Genomic DNA, 19942 nt, shown 5'->3' with positions numbered 1-19942 from the left:
AAAACTGTTGTGGTGGAAATAAATGGTGATTATTTCTGATAAAATAGGAAAAAAGAAAGATATTAGAGCTACCTTATTACTAACAGATTCTATTAATACCACATAAGGATATAGTACATCTTCTACTTTATTGTACTTCGTTATTCTAATACAAAATAAAAAGGCTCAGTTTCTCTATAAATGTACAACTTGCTGCCTGCTTTCTCTGACTTTTGCTGTGTTTTAGTTTGGACATGCATACTGTATCCCAAATTCTTATAAACTATTAATCAATATCAGATCAATAGCGTTTGCTTTTCTCCTAAGAGATTGCCATACATGTTGCTTTTGAGAGATGAGTCTTTTATATTCCAATACTATCCCTTTTGAAATTACAAGAGGATCATTTGGAATGCTATATCCAGTAGTATTTTGGATTTCTGTTATTGACAAATTTCAATGTATTAGTCTAGGGGTATGTCCGAAAATGTAAAAAATTGCCCTCAAAGCCCTAGAGTGTCAACATTTATCACTGACATTTGGGGATATTGTGCTTAATTGTGTTGGTCTAAATACTAACTAAATAACAATGTGTGGAAATTCCCCTGAAAGTTTATAAGCATTTTCCCAGATCCATTTTCAGATTTCCTGTTGCATTTCTTTTGCAAGTTCCATTTTGTTTGATCTGAATTTATTGTTGGTTCCAAATTAGCTTGAATTTTATCCATACAACCTAATGCATTGTTTGATTGCCCAGAATTATTATTTCAAGCACCTTGCAGTCTCACAATGAACCATATATTACTAGTGATTCCATAATTATGTATTTGACTTGGGAGATATTGAAAGGTGAGGTATATGCTGATTTCTTCCTGAATTGACTTTTAAGTGTTCCTGCCGCTTAGAAAAATGGTGCCATGAAAGGGCAAGATTAGGAAGAAAGGAGCCTTCCCATTTGGATGTTTAGACTGCAGAATATACGGTGGCTCAGAATATGATTTAGTGTAGCGTTCCTTGGTTTCTAAGCTGGCAGAGTATAGAACCATATTTTACTTGTGATGTAAAATGAGGCCTTTCAGACTACCAATTTCCTTGTACAGTAATCCAAGATCTTTATAGCACAGTTCAGGTGGAGACTAGGCAGGTTGTATAGTAGGAAGGTGATCTCATGGAACATTTATCCTTACATTTCAGGCTAGGAGCTTCTGTAGTCTAGAAACAGAATTGTTAATGTATTGTGCAGATGATTCAAATCATAATGGCAGTACTTTGTGAGCAAACTAGTCACAGTAAATTGAGGATATTTCTACAAGCAACAGCACTATGCACACACCAGCAAATTGATTTTCTTAATATTCATGTACATATCATAGTTTACAATATGTATGTTCCTGTTCATTCAGCTTGCATAGAACTGAAAGGCAATAATACTTCAAATTCTTTGATGAAAAGTTAACTAATAAACCTTTGTTTGCAAATTCAAGGACTCTCAAAAGTTAAATGAACACGGTGTGAAATGAATGTTATTAACATCTGTTACTGCAAGACCATTCTACCTATAGGGAAAATAGGGTAATAGTCTTGGAAATTGATTATAGTAGCTTCTATATAATGTTTGGCTGCTTTTTTTTTTGCATTTTGGGTAAGTAGACATAGAGTATAGTGAATGATAAGCAAATACAGAGATGTATGTTTGAAGTAAAAAGTTTTTTAAATATAAATTCTTCAGGATCACCCTTGGCACCATCAGCATGCAGGGCTAAGACTCACCTTGGTAAAATATACAAGAGTGCCCCTGAATGTGGATTTATTTTTTATATGCATTGGGCTCGATAAGCTTCTGTGCTCCTGGAGGCTTCCTCCCTTATTTTTCTGTTCTTGATGCCTTCCCATGTTTCCCTTTTCTCTGTTAGGTAATATAACCTAGTTTACATATGTATATCTGAATTGTGCCAAGGCAGCCATAAGCTTGGGAGCAATGGTGAGAGGAGAGCAGGAAGAGATAAAGAATTATTGCCCAACTCAGGGCCAGACCCTGGTAACCATTCAGTTCAGATGGCTTAGAAGCAACTCAAGGGGCAAAACAAAATAATTAGTATTTTTAATACATTAAGAGGGTTGGTTTATATGTAATAACAAAACTGCTTTGAGATTTTTTTATTTAAAATATAAAGCGGTATAGAAATGAAATGGGGGGAGGGGAATCGTAGTATGGCATTAAGTGATCAAGCTCTATGCTTGTGTGCTTCTTTCTTCCCTTTGATAGGTTGCCCAACTTTGGATGTAATGGCAGACTCTGGTTTGACACTAAATTGGAACCGAGGGAGAAAATTGGAGTATGTAAAGAGAGAAGGGGACACATGTGCTAAGGCCAATGATGTGGGTTTTCTGGGAATTTTTGGATAGAGAAAAATCCCAGAAAACCTTTCTTTTCAAATTAATATAATTAATGTAATTTGCACCATAAGTTTTTTTAGTTTGCATCAGAATTTTTTCTGATGCCCTAGAGCATGAACTAATTTAGCATGTTTATTTTACTTGTATTCAGTAAACAAAGCTAAAAACTTTGAAACGGCCAAGGTTGCCTATGCTTTATTTGAAGTTGGCACCCATTGATTGTTACTAATGAATTTATAAAACAGAATAAAGCACTGGATAGTTGCCATATGTCCTCTTTTTCCTGGACACCTCCTCTTTTTCAGGATTAAAATTTCTGTCGGGGGGGATTTTTAAAATTTGGCAGAATGTCCAGGTTTTTTTATTTGGATTTTTGTTTTGTTTACAACAACCCAATAATTTGTTAAAATAGAAACAATTTTAAAAGCCCCATGCGTCGTGCTCCCAGCCCTCGTTTTTCATGAATGGAATGGGAGCACTCTGCAGCATGTCTGCACCCTTCTCCCTAGGGCCAATGAGGAACAGCGGCTGTAGGCCAGTGTTGTGGTCACATGGGTGTTTGTAATTGCGGCACCCACGGCTCTACTCTGGCAGGCTCGTTAAAGTTAAGAACATTGCTACTAACAATATACCTCAGTTTCTATAGCCTACATATAGTAGGGGTATTTAAAATGAGAGTCATCATAGCAATCCGTAGTTAAACGTAGAAGTCTGTAAATATGTTCTCTTTTTTCAAAGTATAGCAACCCTAGCACTGGAAAATCTTCCACTCCACATTGCTGACTATAGCCTAATGATCAAGCTCTGTAGCCATCAAGCTATGACTGTACCAACATGCTCCAAATCATGCTTTATTGTTGCATTTAAAATGGCCCACAGTGGTCTAAATTAAGAGTGCTTTCCTTCATCACTTCACTTACATTTCCTTCTCATGAGCTATATGCCTTCATTAGGTTCTATTTTACTGCTGGGGTCTCTGTTATCATTGGTCAAATACAATCAAGTATTTAAAGCAGGAGTGTTTTTAGAAGTCCTTAATTGTTTTTAAATATGTTTTTATTTTATTTTTACTTGTACTGTTTTACCACCATGTTTTGCCATTGTGTGCTCTTTTGGGAAGAAAGACAGGATAGAAGTTTAATAAAAATAAAATAAAATACCCTTAGTTTTGGAGCCTTAACAAGCCCCCTCAGCTAAATTTTCTGCCTCCCATCCCAATTTTGGTGGCAGTGAGAAAAAGTTATTTTAAAAGTAGACATAGTGGTAGGGTGTGCTAATATCAGGGCCATAATGCAGTTGTAAATCTCTCCCTCCCTCAGATTGATTGAGTAAATTGCCCCCTCAACTGATTTGCACAGGATTGTGTCCCTGTGTGTATGTTTACCTGTGTGTTTGTTTGTGTGTGACCATACCCACCCCTTGCATGTGGCACCCAGAGGGTTGGTCAAAAACTAATGTTCTTAGACTAAAAAAGGTTAGCCACCCCTGATTGAAACCACCATTTAAAAATAATTATTACAAAGGATATGAGTTGCAAAGCCAAATAAAGTTGATTGTTTTGGAACAATGAAATCAAATTTCTGTGCTTTTGTAATCAACCGTTATTTACATTTTTTGTAGCAAATAGATCTTGGTTTTTATTAGAATGGTAGGAGAGACTTAAACAGCTGCAATTTTATTTCAACTGAAATTCAGCTAACAAAGCACACAACATCCATAAAAGGCTTCAGTTTTTAAATGTGATGGTGTCTTAAGGCATAGAGCAGAGGGTGCCTGCTCCTAAACAAAGTGTGTATACATGTATACATACCCTGATTCATGTGGGTATGGAAAGCAAGGGGCCCTTAATCCTGCCTTTGTTGAGGTCATATCATGTTAAAAATAAATAATTAGGCACCAATGATATGAGAGCATTGTGACCTCATGGATTATTTACACAAGATAAAATACCATCAAACTACAGTACATCATGAGCAACACTCTTGGACTTGGGTTAGCAGGCCCCCATAGAAGACAAGGATGAAAAGAATGTGTGTGGGGTGTTGTGTGTGAATTGTGGGACCTGGGTTGGTGAAGAGGGGAATTTCCATTTCAGTTGCTTTGGAAGGAGGAGCAGGGATGCTGGCTCCCCCTCTGACCTTCACGCGGAGTTGAGAGGGCTTTGATCAGTGGAGTGGGGAGGCTGTTGCAGTCCTGTTGCCTGGAACCAGGTGCCACCTTTGCAGATGGGAGCAGACCCACCCACCTTGGTAGGGGCACACTTGAAAACGCAACATTCCCACAAGGCAGGAGAGTCTGCGAACGTGTCATACCTTGTCTTTAAAAGCTTGGCAGGAGGGATGGGGAAACTTGGTGGGCCATCTTTGTCATTTCCCTGCAGTTTTGAACTTCCTGCCGTCCTCCTGAGTGCACTGTGTTTGCTGCTGAGCTTGTGCCATCACTTGCCTGAATAAAGATCTATTTGTTTTGATCTTTCAGGTAAAGCTCCTGTGTCTGGATTTGTTGGGTGGGAGCCAGGACATAGTATTTGCCTGAGCAGTTTGGTAGTTCAGTCCCCCAGATTGTCCACTTGTTGTTGGACTACAGCTCCTGTCCTCCCTGACCACTGGCCATGCTGGCTGGAGATGATGGGAATTTTAGTCCAACAATACCTGGAGTGCCAAAGGTTTTTCCAACCCTGCAATATAATATATTGTATAGTAGAAAAATCCACTAATAATAATAATTCACTAAACTTGCCTTTTAAAATCAACAGGGTTTTCTAGTCTCTTAAGATGTGAATACAGTAGTTTCTTCACTTTTCTTCCTTTTGGAAAAAGCTTTTACTGTAAACATACATATGATGACATCCTAATATTTCAGTACAAGGTCTATTTGTAGTTTCACTTTTAAGACATTGTAACGTGACCATTAAAATTAATTGTGGGTGGAATCTGGCATAGAAATTGGCATTTAAAAATTATAGCTGTGCAGGGAATTCTCTTTAATTCTCTCACCCTGAACCATTTTTAAAAATGCCACGGGCATCAAAAGCACTAGTATGTATTAAATAGGTGGTTTTATAAAAACATCTAAGGTACTAGTTCTAAAATGGCGTCACTCTTTTGAAGTGAAATATTAGTATATTTTCCATTAGTTCATGTTATTATATATAGTAGTGTGGGATATTTGTAAAACAACAAATGAAATGGCTAAGTTGTATTAAGAAATAACTAGTTATGTTATGTTTTGTTTTTTAATATGCATTTTTTCAGAGCCATAGCCTGCCTTTAACATAAATGGAAAAGTTGGGTTTGACAGGGTTCTTTTTTCTCCTGGTAAGGAATTACATCTTCAGAGGAAAATAAAGATAGTAGCAATATGTATGCTATCTTTTCTTTAAAATGATGTATTTTATCCAAAGTTGTAGCTCAGCTGATTGTAAGGCTTCTGTTAGCAGATTGGGGTGGCATGCAATTTTTAGCAATTTCCTCTGCCCCCAGATTCTGTTTTAGAGCATCTTGCAACCCTCTGGAGTTGGTGAGGGAAGTGTGGAGGGCTGTAGGTGGGAGACGTATTGCTGAATATTGCTTCAATCTCTTCCGCTGATGGAACTCATAGTATCAACTGAGTGGAACCATTGGATATACAGTATTTTCTTCTCTCTCTCTCTCTCTCTCTGTGTGTGTGTGTGTGTGTGTGTGAGAGAGAGAGAGAGAGAGAGAGAGAGGATGGGTGAGGGGAAGGAAGAGAGTGAGCTAGTACTGTAACAAGATTTGTTGCACTAGTCATGTGGAAAAAATCATGAGTGCGTGTTTTCTCAGATACTGAAGTATATGTTAGACAGAGCAACAACTTTTCAGTTTGTGAACCATTTGTCTATGAGCTTGCTTTTTTAAAAGAGCTATGGCTTATCTGTGAGGTTGATTAGCTTGAAACAGCTGAACATTGCTGTTGCTTTTGATCAGGGATGAAATAATTAGGAAAACTGAGACTATCATTTACAGTGTTGTCACTTTCTTACTATGCAGTGCTATGCATGACTGTCTACTTGTGGTGGACAATGCAACTGTGATCATGAGGCAATAACTCTTCTCCATTTGGCTCTTACAGGTTCTTTGCTTTTATCTTTGTGGTAGAAAATATATGAATCTTAATAATAATAGAAGATAAGAGTTAATCATTTTACACTGAATTTTCTCTTTATCCTAGGAAATAGTGTTTTTTCACTAACAAGTGCCATCCTATTGTCTTACCTTTTTTTGTCCATTTTGTTTTGGTACTTACTGAGTTGTTTTGTGTTTTTCTTTGCTTTTACAGTACGGGGGGGGGGGGGGAACCAAAGGGAGAAAAGCAAATCCCATTGGATAAATGAGCTTTACTCCCAGGTTTATAGGACTGCAATATCAGGCTACTGGACAAAATGAATTATTACTTGCCTTGGATTTTGGCTGCTTCTCATAACTACACATACACTAAAGATACTAGAAAGAAAAACATTCCCCCCATTTCAGTTACATTAAAGTTACAATTGTAGACTCACTTATTTGGGAATAAGTCCCACTAAATGAATTGTGGCTTAATTCTGAGTAAACATGTACAGAATTGCACTGAAAGTGTATTTTTTTAAAAGGAGTAAAACCTGAATGTAGCCAACTACATTAATGTCTGTATTTCTCATCTCTTCCAACTAAAGCCATTGGACTCTGTGGATACAACACCTAGACACATAGGATTACATTGCTCAGTCATTTCTCCATCTTCACCTCTGGCCCATATGTATTCAGTGAGAATGACAGGCTCTAAGGGTGTATTGAGAAGTTTCTATATGCCCCCTATTGCCCCCTCCAGCCCTCTTATCTACTTAGTGCAGGTTAGTCAGTTCTTTTACCCTCTCTGATTCTGGCTTAGACACCAGATGACTATATTTCCCCCCCAGAAGTAAACAGGAAAATCATCATTTCCTGAGATGTGGAGCCTGTTGTATCCCCTTTATTCCTATGCTCTCCCAATCTACCTTTGGCTTGTGATTATCTTTTTGTGTTGGCTTTTATAGACAGAAGAGTCTTTAGAAAACACATAGCATTTGTTTCAACTTGAAACTTGTTCAAATAATATGACAACCATATTAATTTGCCAATTGATAAATAACTTGTTCATATTACAGATTGTTGACCCAAATAATTTTGTAATATGGTTGTTGTGTAGTGCAGTCCTATCCATGACTACTCAGAAGTATGCTATGTTGAGTTCAGTGGGACTAATGTGGGACGGTACCCCTAATGTCATGTGTCAAAATGTGGACCAGCATTGCAGTGGACTGCCAGTACAATCTCTGGCTGTTGTATTTCTAGAGCAAAAGGGTAGGTGTGATTTAATGGAAAACACATGATTTTGACCTTCAGAATTCCTATGAGAAAAATGATAAGGAATGATAACTTACTCAATAGATGACAGGAGTGGGTGCCTGGCCCCTTCATGGGGAATTTTGTGGGTGCTCGGGCACTCAGAGCTTCAGGGAGTTGGCACCTATGATAGATCAAGAAAGCTTTTGGGCAATCATTTAAGGAAGCCACACTGGTGATGGTGGTGTTAGTTGAGGCATCTTCAGGTTCTGCTCCTATTCCAAACTGAGACCCTGTTACAAATTCTTGTTGTTAACATCTCTTCTCTTTAGGCAAACATTTCCACTTCTGTATTTGTCTTAAATTACATTGGTATTACACATAATTTTAGAATTGGGTACAACACACACACACACACACACACACACATTCCAAATCTTTTAAAAATCAAAACAAACACCCTCCTCTTTTGCATTTGTTTTTGTTTGTTTGGACTGGATTGTCTAAGCTGTATGTCTTCCAAGATCTTTTCGGTCAGACTTCTCAAAGTAATTTTTGGGGGTCTTAACTTATCTTCCTTGTGGGAACTCGTATCAGTGCAACATTAATAATCACTGCTGTAGGTGAGTGTGTAGAAACTATTATGCACAATTGCATGTGGAGATCTGTGGTTTGCGTCAGTAATGAAAGACCAAGAGTAGAAGAGGAACCAATCAGGACCTCTTCAACCTCCTCCTGAAACCATACACTTGGGACTAGCATTTGAACTAGGTAGCAGCCCTTCCTGAGGTCTATTTCTCCCAACCTGATTTGAGAAGGCAAAGCAATGGGGTTGCAGTCACCCCCAGATCAGTGAAAGACCCCTGCCAGACATTCAACCCACCCAGATCTTTGCAGATCCTGCCTCAGGATCCTACCATTTCCTCCTCCATCCCTGAAGGACTGTGCCCCCTCCCTGCTAGGAGCCACAGAAAACAACTGACCTAAGTGTAACTTTTATAGTTACAAGCTTTTCTCTTGTGGTTCTGATAAATGTCCATACATTTAAATGTAAATGTACAGAACTATAAAGGTAAAGGGACCCCTGACCGTTAAGCCCAGTTGCAGATGACTCTGGGGTTGCGGCGCTCATCTCGCTTTACTGGCCGAGGGAGCTGGCATTTGTCCGCAGACAGTTTTTCTGGGTCATGTGGCCAGCATGACTAAGCCGCTTCTGGTGAAACAAGAGCAGCACACAGAAATGCCGTTTACCTTCCCGCTGGAGCGGTACCTATTTATCTACTTGCACTTTGACGCGCTTTCGAACTGCTAGGTTGGCAGGAGGTACAGAACTATAGGCTTCAACATAGTAACAGCAAAATTTTCTGTTACAAAAATGTGAAATGGGCACCAGCTCCTGGGGATGGAGCCCTTTTGGCCCCCTGAATATTTTTGGTGTGGGGGCTACCCCCATGTCCAAAAAGTGTGGAGGTAAAGTGTGGAGCCAAGCACAGTGTGGCTCCAGTGGACGGCTCTTCCTCCTCCTCCTGAAGAGGAGAAGGAGAGTGGAAGTGGCCTTCTACTGGTAGTGCCAGGAGGTGGTGGTGGAGGAGCCGCCGGCCATTGAAGTCATGTGCTCCCCCCCCCGTTCAGCTTCTCCCCAAGCTCCTCCCAATGTCCTAATGTCAGGTGTGCAACACTGACTCCCTCCCAATGGCCCTCACAAGCTGGTGCCTCTGATGTGAAAAGTTTGCTGGATCTGAAGTACTGTAGAGCTTGGACAATCCAGTTCATTTGAGTGGCCATTAGAGTACTGCTGTATTAGGAAGCTGGGACAGGCTTTGTACTGAGAACCAATTCTTTTTATCTAGTTTCTAGACTCTTTCCCAGATGTAATTGGGTACAAGGTAATATCCTGATGATGAGTCTGAGCAAATGTAGTCAGTGCTCATTTAATGTTTGGAATTCCATTTTTATGGTCTGCATATTCTGAATATAACGTTAAACTGTGATTAAATAGCAATGGAAATGGAAGCTTTTGATGTTCTCACAACTGCACCAGAGGAAAGGGGTTAGATAGTACATGAGCCCAAGACTCATACGGCAGTAACCAGTAATTTTCACTTTTTGTACAAAGGGGATGTAGATTAGAACATAGTAAATATATAACAAACTATATTTAATCGGGTACAGTAAAGTTTTGTGACACAAAAAGAAAAAGCAAGTGGAATTTAAAGTTTGTTCAGAAGCAAGTTTCACGGAGCTTAATGAGATTTAGTCTAAGTAAATCTGCAAAGCTTAATAATTTTTTTTGTATGCATGATGAATGTCAGTGTTCAGTCACTATGTTGATAACATTCTACTGATACTATGTTTCTTCTAATCTGCTTTGTTGAATTAATTATAAAGGGAAAGGGTTGATACTAGTAACACTTGGAGAACATAACTACATAGAATTACTTAATAAGATCATGCCAATGTTAAGCATATTTAAGTTCCGTTGATTTTAGTGGGAGAGCTAGAGATGTGCTTAGCTTTCTTTCCTGTTGTCCTCTGTTAAAAGCTAACTTTGGCTGGATTACATCCTCATATGTGAAATTTGGCCTTGTTTATAATAGGAAAAGGGATGCGGTTGGCACTGTGGGTTAAACCACAGAGCCTAGGGCTTGCCAATCAGAAGGTCGGCGGTTTGAATCCCCGCGACGGGGTGAGCTCCCATTGCTTGCTCCCTGCTCCTGCCAACCTAGCAGTTCGAAAGCACCGCAAAGTGCAAGTAGATAAATAGCTACCCCTCCGGTAGGAAGGTAAACGGCGTTTCCGTGCGCTGCTCTGGTTCGCCAGAAGCGGCTTAGTCATGCTGGCCACATGACCTGGAAGCTGTACGCTGGCTCCCTCGGCCAGTAAAGCGAGATGAGCACCGCAACCCCAGAGTTATCCGTGACTGGACCTAACGGTCAGGGGTCCATTTACCTTTACTATAATAGGAAAAGATTTGTTTTCTAGACAAATTACTTTTCCTTCCCCTGCTTTTTAAAACTTTTTTCCTGGATGTGGGAGGACTAACAAAAAATATTTACTACATCATCATACAATCCCAATTTTTAATAATTTTGATGGGCTTCACTTGCTGTAATACTGCACTGTTAGAATGAACCAAGCTTTTGTATGGGAGTAAGTGACACTTGTTAGAGTGCAAAACGTATTTATTTTGAAATAGATTTTAATCTGGCAAGAAATAATTATGTTGTTCCCTACTTTCATCTGCTGATTTTCATACTGAATTAGGAGAACAGGCAACCTCTCATGCCATAGGGCTAAAGGTGGGAGTACAAATATGATATATTGCAATGACAGAACAAAGGAGCATTGCCTAATTAGTTGCTCTTCTTGCGAGGTTCTCAAATCAGCATTGTGAGCATCTCCATTCCAAATGAAGATAGCATCTCATGGTTCAATACTTTTCACTGGCCATTTTACTAGCATGAAGCTACAGTATGTCTTCATGCAGCAGAAGTGAGGGAGCCATTGACCAAGCTTTATAATGCGTGGCTGGAAATTTCTTGTTTAGAAACTGACCAGTGTTTGTGATAAACCACTGCAATCTCAGATGGGGGGGAAAGTGGATTGAAACACTGACCCAGTCTTTCCCAGATCTGTGGGAGGATGAGAAGAGCGGGGAAAGTGTGTAAGCCTGAGGCTTCACTTCATTTTGTTCCAGCACATGTAGGTTTTGCTGCCATTGTGTTATGTGTTCAGCCCATTCTCTGTTTACCTCCTTTTTTCTGCCTACCTCCCCTTCATTTGCTCTGTTATCCAACTCTCTTTACATGCTAGAGTGCTTTCTTTCTTTCCCCATCCCTTTTTTCAGTACACCTTTTCTATTCATCTTGTTCTGTGTGTTCTCCACTATTTCTGCTTCTTCTCTCTAAGTTTGGTGGCAGCACTACACAAGACTTGCTCTCTCAGATGTACCTCAGTGCCTGAGATACATGTGGATTGTGCAGCATAGTTGACTGCAACAAACTGGAAAAAACTGGTGCCAACTTCAGGAGGAGCCATTGAATCCAGTGAGAGGAGAAGCAATGCAAATATGCAGACATTTTTATATTTCCAGGTTTTTATGGGCTTGGGAGAGCTTATATATTTCTAGAAAGAGGTGGGAAAGAACAACAAACCATGGGTAGTTGGAATTCCTTAGGAGGCGGCAAATGTCAAAGAGGAGACTGCAGTTGGCCGTGCACCTTATGCTGTGCAGGCCTGTGCTCAAGGCTGGGAGATCGCTTAACAAAATAACCTCTGGTGGGTCCCTTCTGATCCTGGCGAGCTCCTGGCTGTGTAGTTACTTGGTGACAGCAAGAATAGACAACCATTTAAATTCCCTACAAGTGCTTTATTGGGGTTAATGTGGGAAATTTTAAAATATCTGTTTGCTGTAGCTGCTGCCAGACACAGATGCCCTGGGGTGACACAAGTTCTGACTGGCCCTGGGTACCAGTTGCTAATTCCTGTGTTAAGGCATTGGAAAGCCTGAGCTCATGTCCTGTTTCAGGAATATATTTTGTGGGTATTTTTAGCTAATTCAGTTTTAATTCCCTATATGTAAAATAGGAAAATTAGTGGTGTATATAATTGGATTGTTCTGAAGATGAGTTTTTCAGGATTGAAAAGCACTTTTACACAATTAAAAACTATAGACATGATGAATAATATACTTGATTTATGGTAAACTGGACCTAGGAAGTTAGTGGTTAGAGCAAAGTGATAATGATTATAATGTGCTTGATGATTTATTTGAAACAACTCAATGACATAATCTCCTTCTGAAGACCGTTTCATAATCTATTTATTAATCTTTAATAAATGTTGAAGGATTTGTGTGTGTGCTTTGTTAGCAAAGAGAGAAAAAGAACTATTTCATGTAGTTCACAGTTATTCTGTGGTGGTGACTCCTATAAGCTTGGCCTTGTGTACTTGAAAAACCACCTGGTTCCCTATAAGCCTACTTGACTGTTCAGACCCTCTTGGAAGGTGCTCCTCAGAGTGTCTCTGTCCTTTTGAAGGTGGCAATGTAGTCTTCTCAGTTGTTGTACCTTTGTATCTTTGGAGCTTCCCGCCCCTATTGGTTTGTCAAGTGCCCACCCTAGCTGCTTCTAACCAACACTTTAAAACATTTCTATTCTTTCTAGATTTTAATGAAATTTGATCTTACGGCTGTTTGAACTGATTTCTTGTTTATTGTTCTGCTTTTGTATAATTTTAATAGATATGTATAAAAATGTTTTTAGCTGTCTTGGGAGTCCTTGACTGAGAGGTGGAATAAGACTATTTCAATTTGGTGATGAACACTAGCTTAGATTGCTTTTTTAAATGGTTAGACAAATCCATAGATATTAGGTCTGCTAGCTAAGTGGAAATTCCACTGTTAAGAGGCAGTGCACTTCTGAAACCTCGGTGCTTCTGGGTGTACAGCAAGGGAGGGCTGTTCCTTTAGGACTTGCTTGTAGGCCTCCCAAAGGCATCTAGGATTCTGGATTACCTGGAGTTTTGGTCTGATCCAATAGCTATGGTCTCTAATTGTGGATTCAACCATCTTTTCCCCTCCAGGTTTGATGATTCCTGTCTTTTGTGTGGTGGAGCAGCTGGACACATCTCTCGAATATGATAATCGAGAAGAACATGCAGAGTTTGTTCTGGTTCGCAAAGATGTGCTTTTTAGTCAGCTGGTGGAGACAGCACTCCTGGCTCTCGGATATTCTCACAGCTCTGCTGCTCAGGCACAAGGTACTGCATAAAAGTATTTGATTGTTTAGTCACTAGCATGCAGTAAGTTCTTCCATAGTCTCAGGATGTATTCTAAAGGCAAATAAGGAAGCTAATAGTAAACCTTAAACCTGCTTACATTACATGGAGGAAATCCCATTGAACAAAAGCCACTTTGCTCCTTTTTGCTGCTGTGCCAAGCTCAGCTATGCCAGCATTTGGCTTAGTTTGTCATCCTATCCCAGGCTCATGCTTAAGCTCCCTGCAATCTAACCACGAGCTGTTAACCAACGTTTGTTCTTGGGTACAACATGTGGTTAGTTTGGAGAGGGCATCACCATGGGTCCAGGCTAAGCCAAATCTTGGCTTAGCTGGGGGTGGCAGCAAAAAGGACTGGAATGAGTAAAGTCACTGTGAGTGTCTCTTCAGGAGCCCACACATGCACGCTAAGCCAAAGTTTGGCTTTATATGATATGCAGACCAAGCCATTAGCAGATGTTCCTGATAAATATAAAGACTTTATAACAACAATAATTTCTTCCTCCAATAGAAATTTTATAGCTAATTGTTTCCTAACAATTAGTGAGACAAATTAAGGAAATTTGCTTCAGTTGTCTGGTTAGATTTTGATTATAAAAATGCTAGATTGAGAGACCTTTCTATGAAGGAAAAAATGATTAAAAAACAAAGCCTAACTTTTAAACTTACAGTCCAGAACTGAATATATTAATTGTTGTAACAGATGAATGTTTTGAACCTTATGTGTTATGCAGCTTGATGTGCCTTTTGTTTTCAGCTTATGGGTTTACCTGGAGAGAAGCTGAACATTCTCTTACAGTTTTAGATGTCTTCTCTCTCTCTCTCTCTCTCTCTCTCTCTCTCTCTCTCTCTCTCTCTCTCTCTCATCTGTCACCCAGTTAAAGATATCTTTATTGTTCACATGAGCTTTAGTTGATTACTCATTAAATTTACATAAATTGAATGAGTGAAAGCAATGACAAGAAGCATACTTAGTTTTTAGACGATGTATAGATGTATATGTGTATTATAGCCGGCATCCTATTAGAAAAGACATTGCCTTCCATGAGTGAGAAAAGAGAAAATGTTTATTTTAATCTGTAGCTTTAGAAGTACTTTAATATATATTTTAAAAGTCTGCTACCCAATTTATTCACAGTACCTTTTTTGTAGACCATAGGTACTGTTTATTCAGTTAATCTAAATGATTAATCATTTAACAGTACAATCCTTTACATGTATATTTAGTGGTAAGTCCCATTTTGTCCAACGGGACTTACTCTACTTTTTAGGATTGCAGCTGAAATGTTGAAGCCCTAACCAGCATCACCCCACCCTAAAAAGAGGAAGTTGCTGAAATTATTTATCTCTGCATTTTAGTAGATTCTTTATAAAGGAGTGGAATGATACTTCTTGAGTCAAGAAAAATCATTGGTCTTTGCTTTTTTTTGATAAATAATTTGGATGGTTTGCACAGTTGTACTAATTTAAGGCTGTGATTCTAAGCATGTTTACTTGCAAATTAATTTCACTTAATTCAGTAGGCATTCTTGCTTAGCAAAGCTGGTTAGAATTGGACCACAAGTGGTTTTTAAATAATTTTGGGGCACAAACCAGTATTTTCATTATTTACTATAAAAATGCACCTGACAAATTTGGATATATTCTGTGAGAGTTTCAGTTGTCAATAAAATCTAGGTATCAGAATTTTGAATGATTTTAAAAAATCAAAGCAGTGTGATAAAGAATGTGAATCATCACCAGCTTTATGAGCAAGCTTAAGGGTCTAACTGGAAATAAAGCGTATGTGTAGTAATAGTCTAGCAATGTTGCACTCAGTTACCAAACATAAAAAAGCAAGAAAAGTGTTTTAAAAGAACCACTTCATGCCATTTTAAGGACATTTCTTTTTGAATATAAAGGTCACTATATCCCACTGCTTCTGTCATGCTGAACCAGCTTCCTCTTTGACAGCACTATCCATCTTGGTTAACACAGTTGCTTAACATGTTGTGAGCTAACATGTGGAACATTCTGAATTAAGCAGCCAAGGCATCATTCTTGGCATCTACAAAGGGAAGGAGATCCCAGGAAAGGGTGCATTATGCAGGCATGCAGCTTCATTCACTGACCCACACACTTGCTGAGCATTTCACTGTGGAGGAAGAGAGATTGACTCAAATAGGCTACTGCCTGTTTCATCCTTAGGAAACAGTAGCTAGGCTAACAGGTTAAACATTTATTTTCTTGGCTTGCATATTTTGCATCTGTCATGGTCCAGAGATTGCTCTGTGTTAATCCAGATGCTTCTGCGCACATTGGAGTGACTTAGAAAAAATACTCGGAGGTAAGGCTAAGTGCTACATTTTATTCCGGGGCCTAATAATAATAATAATAATAATAATTTATTATTTATACCCCGCCCATCTGGCTGGGCCTCCCCAGCCACTCTGGGCGGCTTCCAAAAGAACACCAAAATACTGCGATACATCAAACATTAAAAGCTTCCCTAAACAGGGCTGCCTTCAGATGTCTTCTAAAAGTCTGGTAGTTGTTGTTCTCTTTGACATCTGGTGGGAGGGCGTTCCACAGGGAGGGCGCCACTACCGAGAAGGCCTTCTGCCTGGTTCCCTGTAACTTGGCTTCTCGCAGTGAGGGAACCGCCAGAAGGCCCTCGGTGCTGGACCTCAGTGTCCGGATAGAACGATGGGGGTGGAGACGCTCCTTCAGGTATACTGGACCGAGGCCATTTAGGGCTTTAAAGGTCAGCACCAACACTTTGAATTGTGCTCGGAAACGTACTGGGAGCCAATGTAGGTATTTCAAGACCAGTGTTATATGGTCTCGGCGGCCGCTCCCAGTCACCAGTCTGGCTGCTGCGTTCTGGATTAGTTGTAGTTTCCGGGTCACCTTCAAAGGTAGCCCCACATAGAGCGCATTGCAGTAGTTCAAGCGGGAGATAACCAGAGCATGCACCACTCTGGCGAGGCAGTCCGCAGGCAGATAGGGTCTCAGCCTGCGTAGCAGATGGAGCTGGTACACAGCTGCCCTGGACACCGATTTAACCTGTGCCTCCATGGACAGCTGTGAGTCCAAAATGACTCCCAGGCTGCGCACCTGGTCCTTCAGGGGCACAGTTACCCCATTCAGGACCAGGGAATCCTCCACACCTGCCTGCCTCCTGTCCCCCAGAAACAGTACTTCTGTCTTGTCAGGATTCAATCTCAATCTGTTAGCCGCCATCCATCCTCCAACCGCCTCTAGACACTCACACAGGACCGTCACCGCCTTCACTGGTTCTGATTCGAAAGAGAGGTAGAGCTGGGTATCATCCGCATACTGATGAACACCCAGCCCAAACCCCCTGATGATCTCTCTCAGCGGCTGCATGTAGATGTTGAAAAGCATGGGGGAGAGGACAGAACCCTGAGGCACCCCACAAGTGAGAGCCCAGGGGTCTGAACACTCATCCCCACCACCACTTTCTGAACACGGCCCAGGAGGAAGGAGCGGAACCACTGTATGACAGTGCCCCCAGCTCCCAGCCCCTCAAGACGGTCCAGAAGGATGTTATGGTCGATGGTATCAAACGCTGCTGAGGGATCCAGCGGAACTAGGAAACAGCTCTCACCTTTGTCCCTAGCCCGCCGGAGATCATCAACCAGTGCGACCAAGGCAGTTTCAGTTAGTAGTTGCCACCACATCACACTTTTAAAAACATTTTACTTCTAGGCATCCTCTGTGAAGCATCTATACAGTCAGCTGCTGTGAGTATCTGCAGCATTTGCTCACCATATAAGCTGACTTTCCAACTCACCATCTATCTGTAAATGGACTGTATGCTATTTTTTCCATGGACAAATGCCTTTCAAAATTTCAGTACCTTTTTTTGAATGAGGTGTGGAGTTGAGAGAATAGAAACTCAGGTGATATGACTGAGCTGCTGGTTAAGAAGGGAAGATATTTCAGTTTTGATACTTGGTTTGTGGTCATAGGCAAACTGCTTGTCTCAGTTTTTCCCAGAAGGCAGTTTCTGGTAGGTAGGCTGGTGCCAAACATCTCTCTGGGAAGTTTACAAGCAGAACATGAAGTCAGCAATATTCCCATGTTGATTTTCACCAATATCTGGTATTTATGAGTGTACTGGGGAAAGGTTCTCAATAACTGAGTTCATGTTTGTGTCAGTCCTTGGCGTCTCTAGATGGGGGTGGGTAAGACTTTAGTCTGAAATTCTGGAGAGCCCCTGCCAGTCAAGGTAAAGGTAAAGGGACCCCTGACCATTAGGTCCAGTCGTGGCCGACTCTGGGGTTGCGGTGCTCATCTCTCTTTATTGGCCGAGGGAGCTGGCGTACAGCTTCCGGGTCATGTGGCCAGCATGACTAAGCTGCTTCTGGCGAACCAGAGCAGGGCACGGAAACGCCGTTTACCTTCCCGCCGGAGTGGTACCTATTTATCTACTTGCACTTTGACATGCTTTCGAACTGCTAGGTTGGCAGGAGCAGGGACCAATCAACAGGAGCTCACCCCGTCGCAGGGATTCGAACCGCCGACCTTCTGATTGGCAAGTCCTAGGCTCTGTGGTTTAACCCACAGCACCACCCGTGTCAAGGTAGACAGTACTGAATGAGATGGACCAATGGTCTGACTCAGTATAAGGCTTTTCCTATATTCCTACATTGCCTCTGAGCTATCACCACTGACAGGAAATGTCTCCATTGACACAGTTTAGATGTCTCAATAGACAGAATTTGAATGGTGCAGGGGAGAGGATCCAATAGTTAGGTGGGAAGTTGTGGTGGGCTTGGCAGTGTGAGTGAGACTGGCACCTTCACCTCTTGGAGGGGTGTCCTGATTTTTGTTCTACTTGCCTGCAGGTAAAGGATAATATAGCTATTCAGACAGTACTAATGGGAATGTTTAAGGTCAGGTGTCTGATATTTCTATCTAGGTAGAAATTAAATGTGGATTTAAGTGACTCAGTGAAGAGTTTTTGCTATCCCAAGCAATTGCGTCTATCTCTGTAGGGAAGTCTGCTTCACATATTATGAAATTCCTGGATGGAAGACACATCTGAATAGGAATTATCATTATCTCCTTTCATGCAGGCTGTCACATACAAAGGTTATACAGGGTGAGTCCTTTAAAAAAGGCCCTGTGGATACAGAATACACATAAAGACTCACCCTGTATATGCGAGTAGTACATACAGCTGTTGAGAACGTCTTGCAGGGTACACACTGAATACATAATAAACCCCCTGCTTCTCCCCTGAGAAGAGGGGCTGCAGTGGTTGTCCATGGAGCTGTGTACTCTGGTCCATGAAGCTCTGCATGTAGAATCAGGCTTTCAAGGACATGGATGGATCAGAAGTGAGAGGACGTAAACTGGATACACACCCCAATGTGCATTTGAGTGCAGATGCTCTCTAATCACATTTCAGTATTTTCAATGGATAGACATCTCTGCTTGGATGCATATTTAATTTGCATCCCGTTTTAGCCTGTTCCTGATCCAGCTAAAGAGATCAACACTTGGATGTCCATTTCCAATGCAGATCTCCTTCGTTGGACTGGAGTAAGGTGTGGGGTAAAGAAGGAAGCTGAAAGGGGATTAATGCATCTTCTTTATGCCCTGGCACACTTTCCCCTAACTATGGGGTTTTTTATGCATTCACATTTATAAATAGAAAGGCAATATTTTAAAATTAAAATTAAGAAACAGAAGGAAACATTGTATTTTGATATACCAGATTTTTCATCCGTTTACCCCATTTTAATAGGGAGGGGGAAGAGAGATAGGCTGTAATGTAATAATATAAGAAGAAAGGAGCAAAATAAACCATGAAATGTTTTCATGGGGCTACATTTGTATATTTTATTTCTTAGATTATTTTGTATGTCTTTGTTATATTCTCCTTCCTCCCAGTGTTACGGAGAAGGGTTAAACTTCACACAATTTTCCTTTTCATCCTGTTATATCTGCTTAGAAAAAATGCCCTGAACTGGCATTGGAACCAGTTTCTTACAATCCAGCCCAGGAATGGGGAGCCTGTGTCCCTCCAGATGTTCTTGGACTACAGCTTCTATATACAGTACCTGATAACTGACCATGCTGTCTGGGGCTGTTGGAGTTTGACAACAGCTGGAGAGCCACAGCTACCCCACCCCTACCCGATTTTGCGATAGCAAAGAACTCAATGTCTTTGGATAATTGTTCATGTACAGTAAAGAGAATCTGAGAGATGGAGAATGAGTCTGGGAAAAAATATGTGAGTGCTTCAGCATACTAGTCATTTTTATTTACACAATAACACTACGACCGGAGCCTGGATAAAGAAATTGTATCTCAAGTGGCATCTGAAAGACTAATCCATGAAAGCCTATGACATTATAACTTTGTTAGAATTCACTTCATCAGATGCAAATGAAATCTAGTCTATGAAAGCTCTTGCCATAATAAACTTTGCTCTCTGGAAATTATATCTC

The 19942-nt window shown here is 40.6% G+C and overlaps 2 protein-coding genes across 3 annotated transcripts in view; both read left to right on the top strand.

Annotated features, from left to right (window-relative positions):
• Nucleotides 1-19942, top strand: part of FTCDNL1 (formiminotransferase cyclodeaminase N-terminal like) — a 454166-nt gene that overhangs the window by 184491 nt on the left and 249733 nt on the right. The window lies entirely within an intron of this gene.
• SATB2 (SATB homeobox 2) overlaps nt 1-19942 on the top strand; it is a 122558-nt gene that overhangs the window by 13523 nt on the left and 89093 nt on the right. For both annotated transcript variants that reach the window (XM_081016779.1, XM_081016778.1), the window contains exon 3: nt 13284-13460. In XM_081016779.1, coding sequence (XP_080872905.1) covers nt 13284-13460 — 177 coding nt within the window. The remainder of the gene's footprint in view (nt 1-13283; nt 13461-19942) is intronic.

Source organism: Podarcis pityusensis (assembly GCF_964106645.2).
Source record: "Podarcis pityusensis genome assembly, chromosome: 1".
In the NCBI taxonomy this organism is placed as follows: Eukaryota; Metazoa; Chordata; class Lepidosauria; order Squamata; family Lacertidae; genus Podarcis; species Podarcis pityusensis.
Note: the sequence above shows the minus strand (reverse complement) of the source record. Positions and strands in the feature narration are given on the sequence as shown.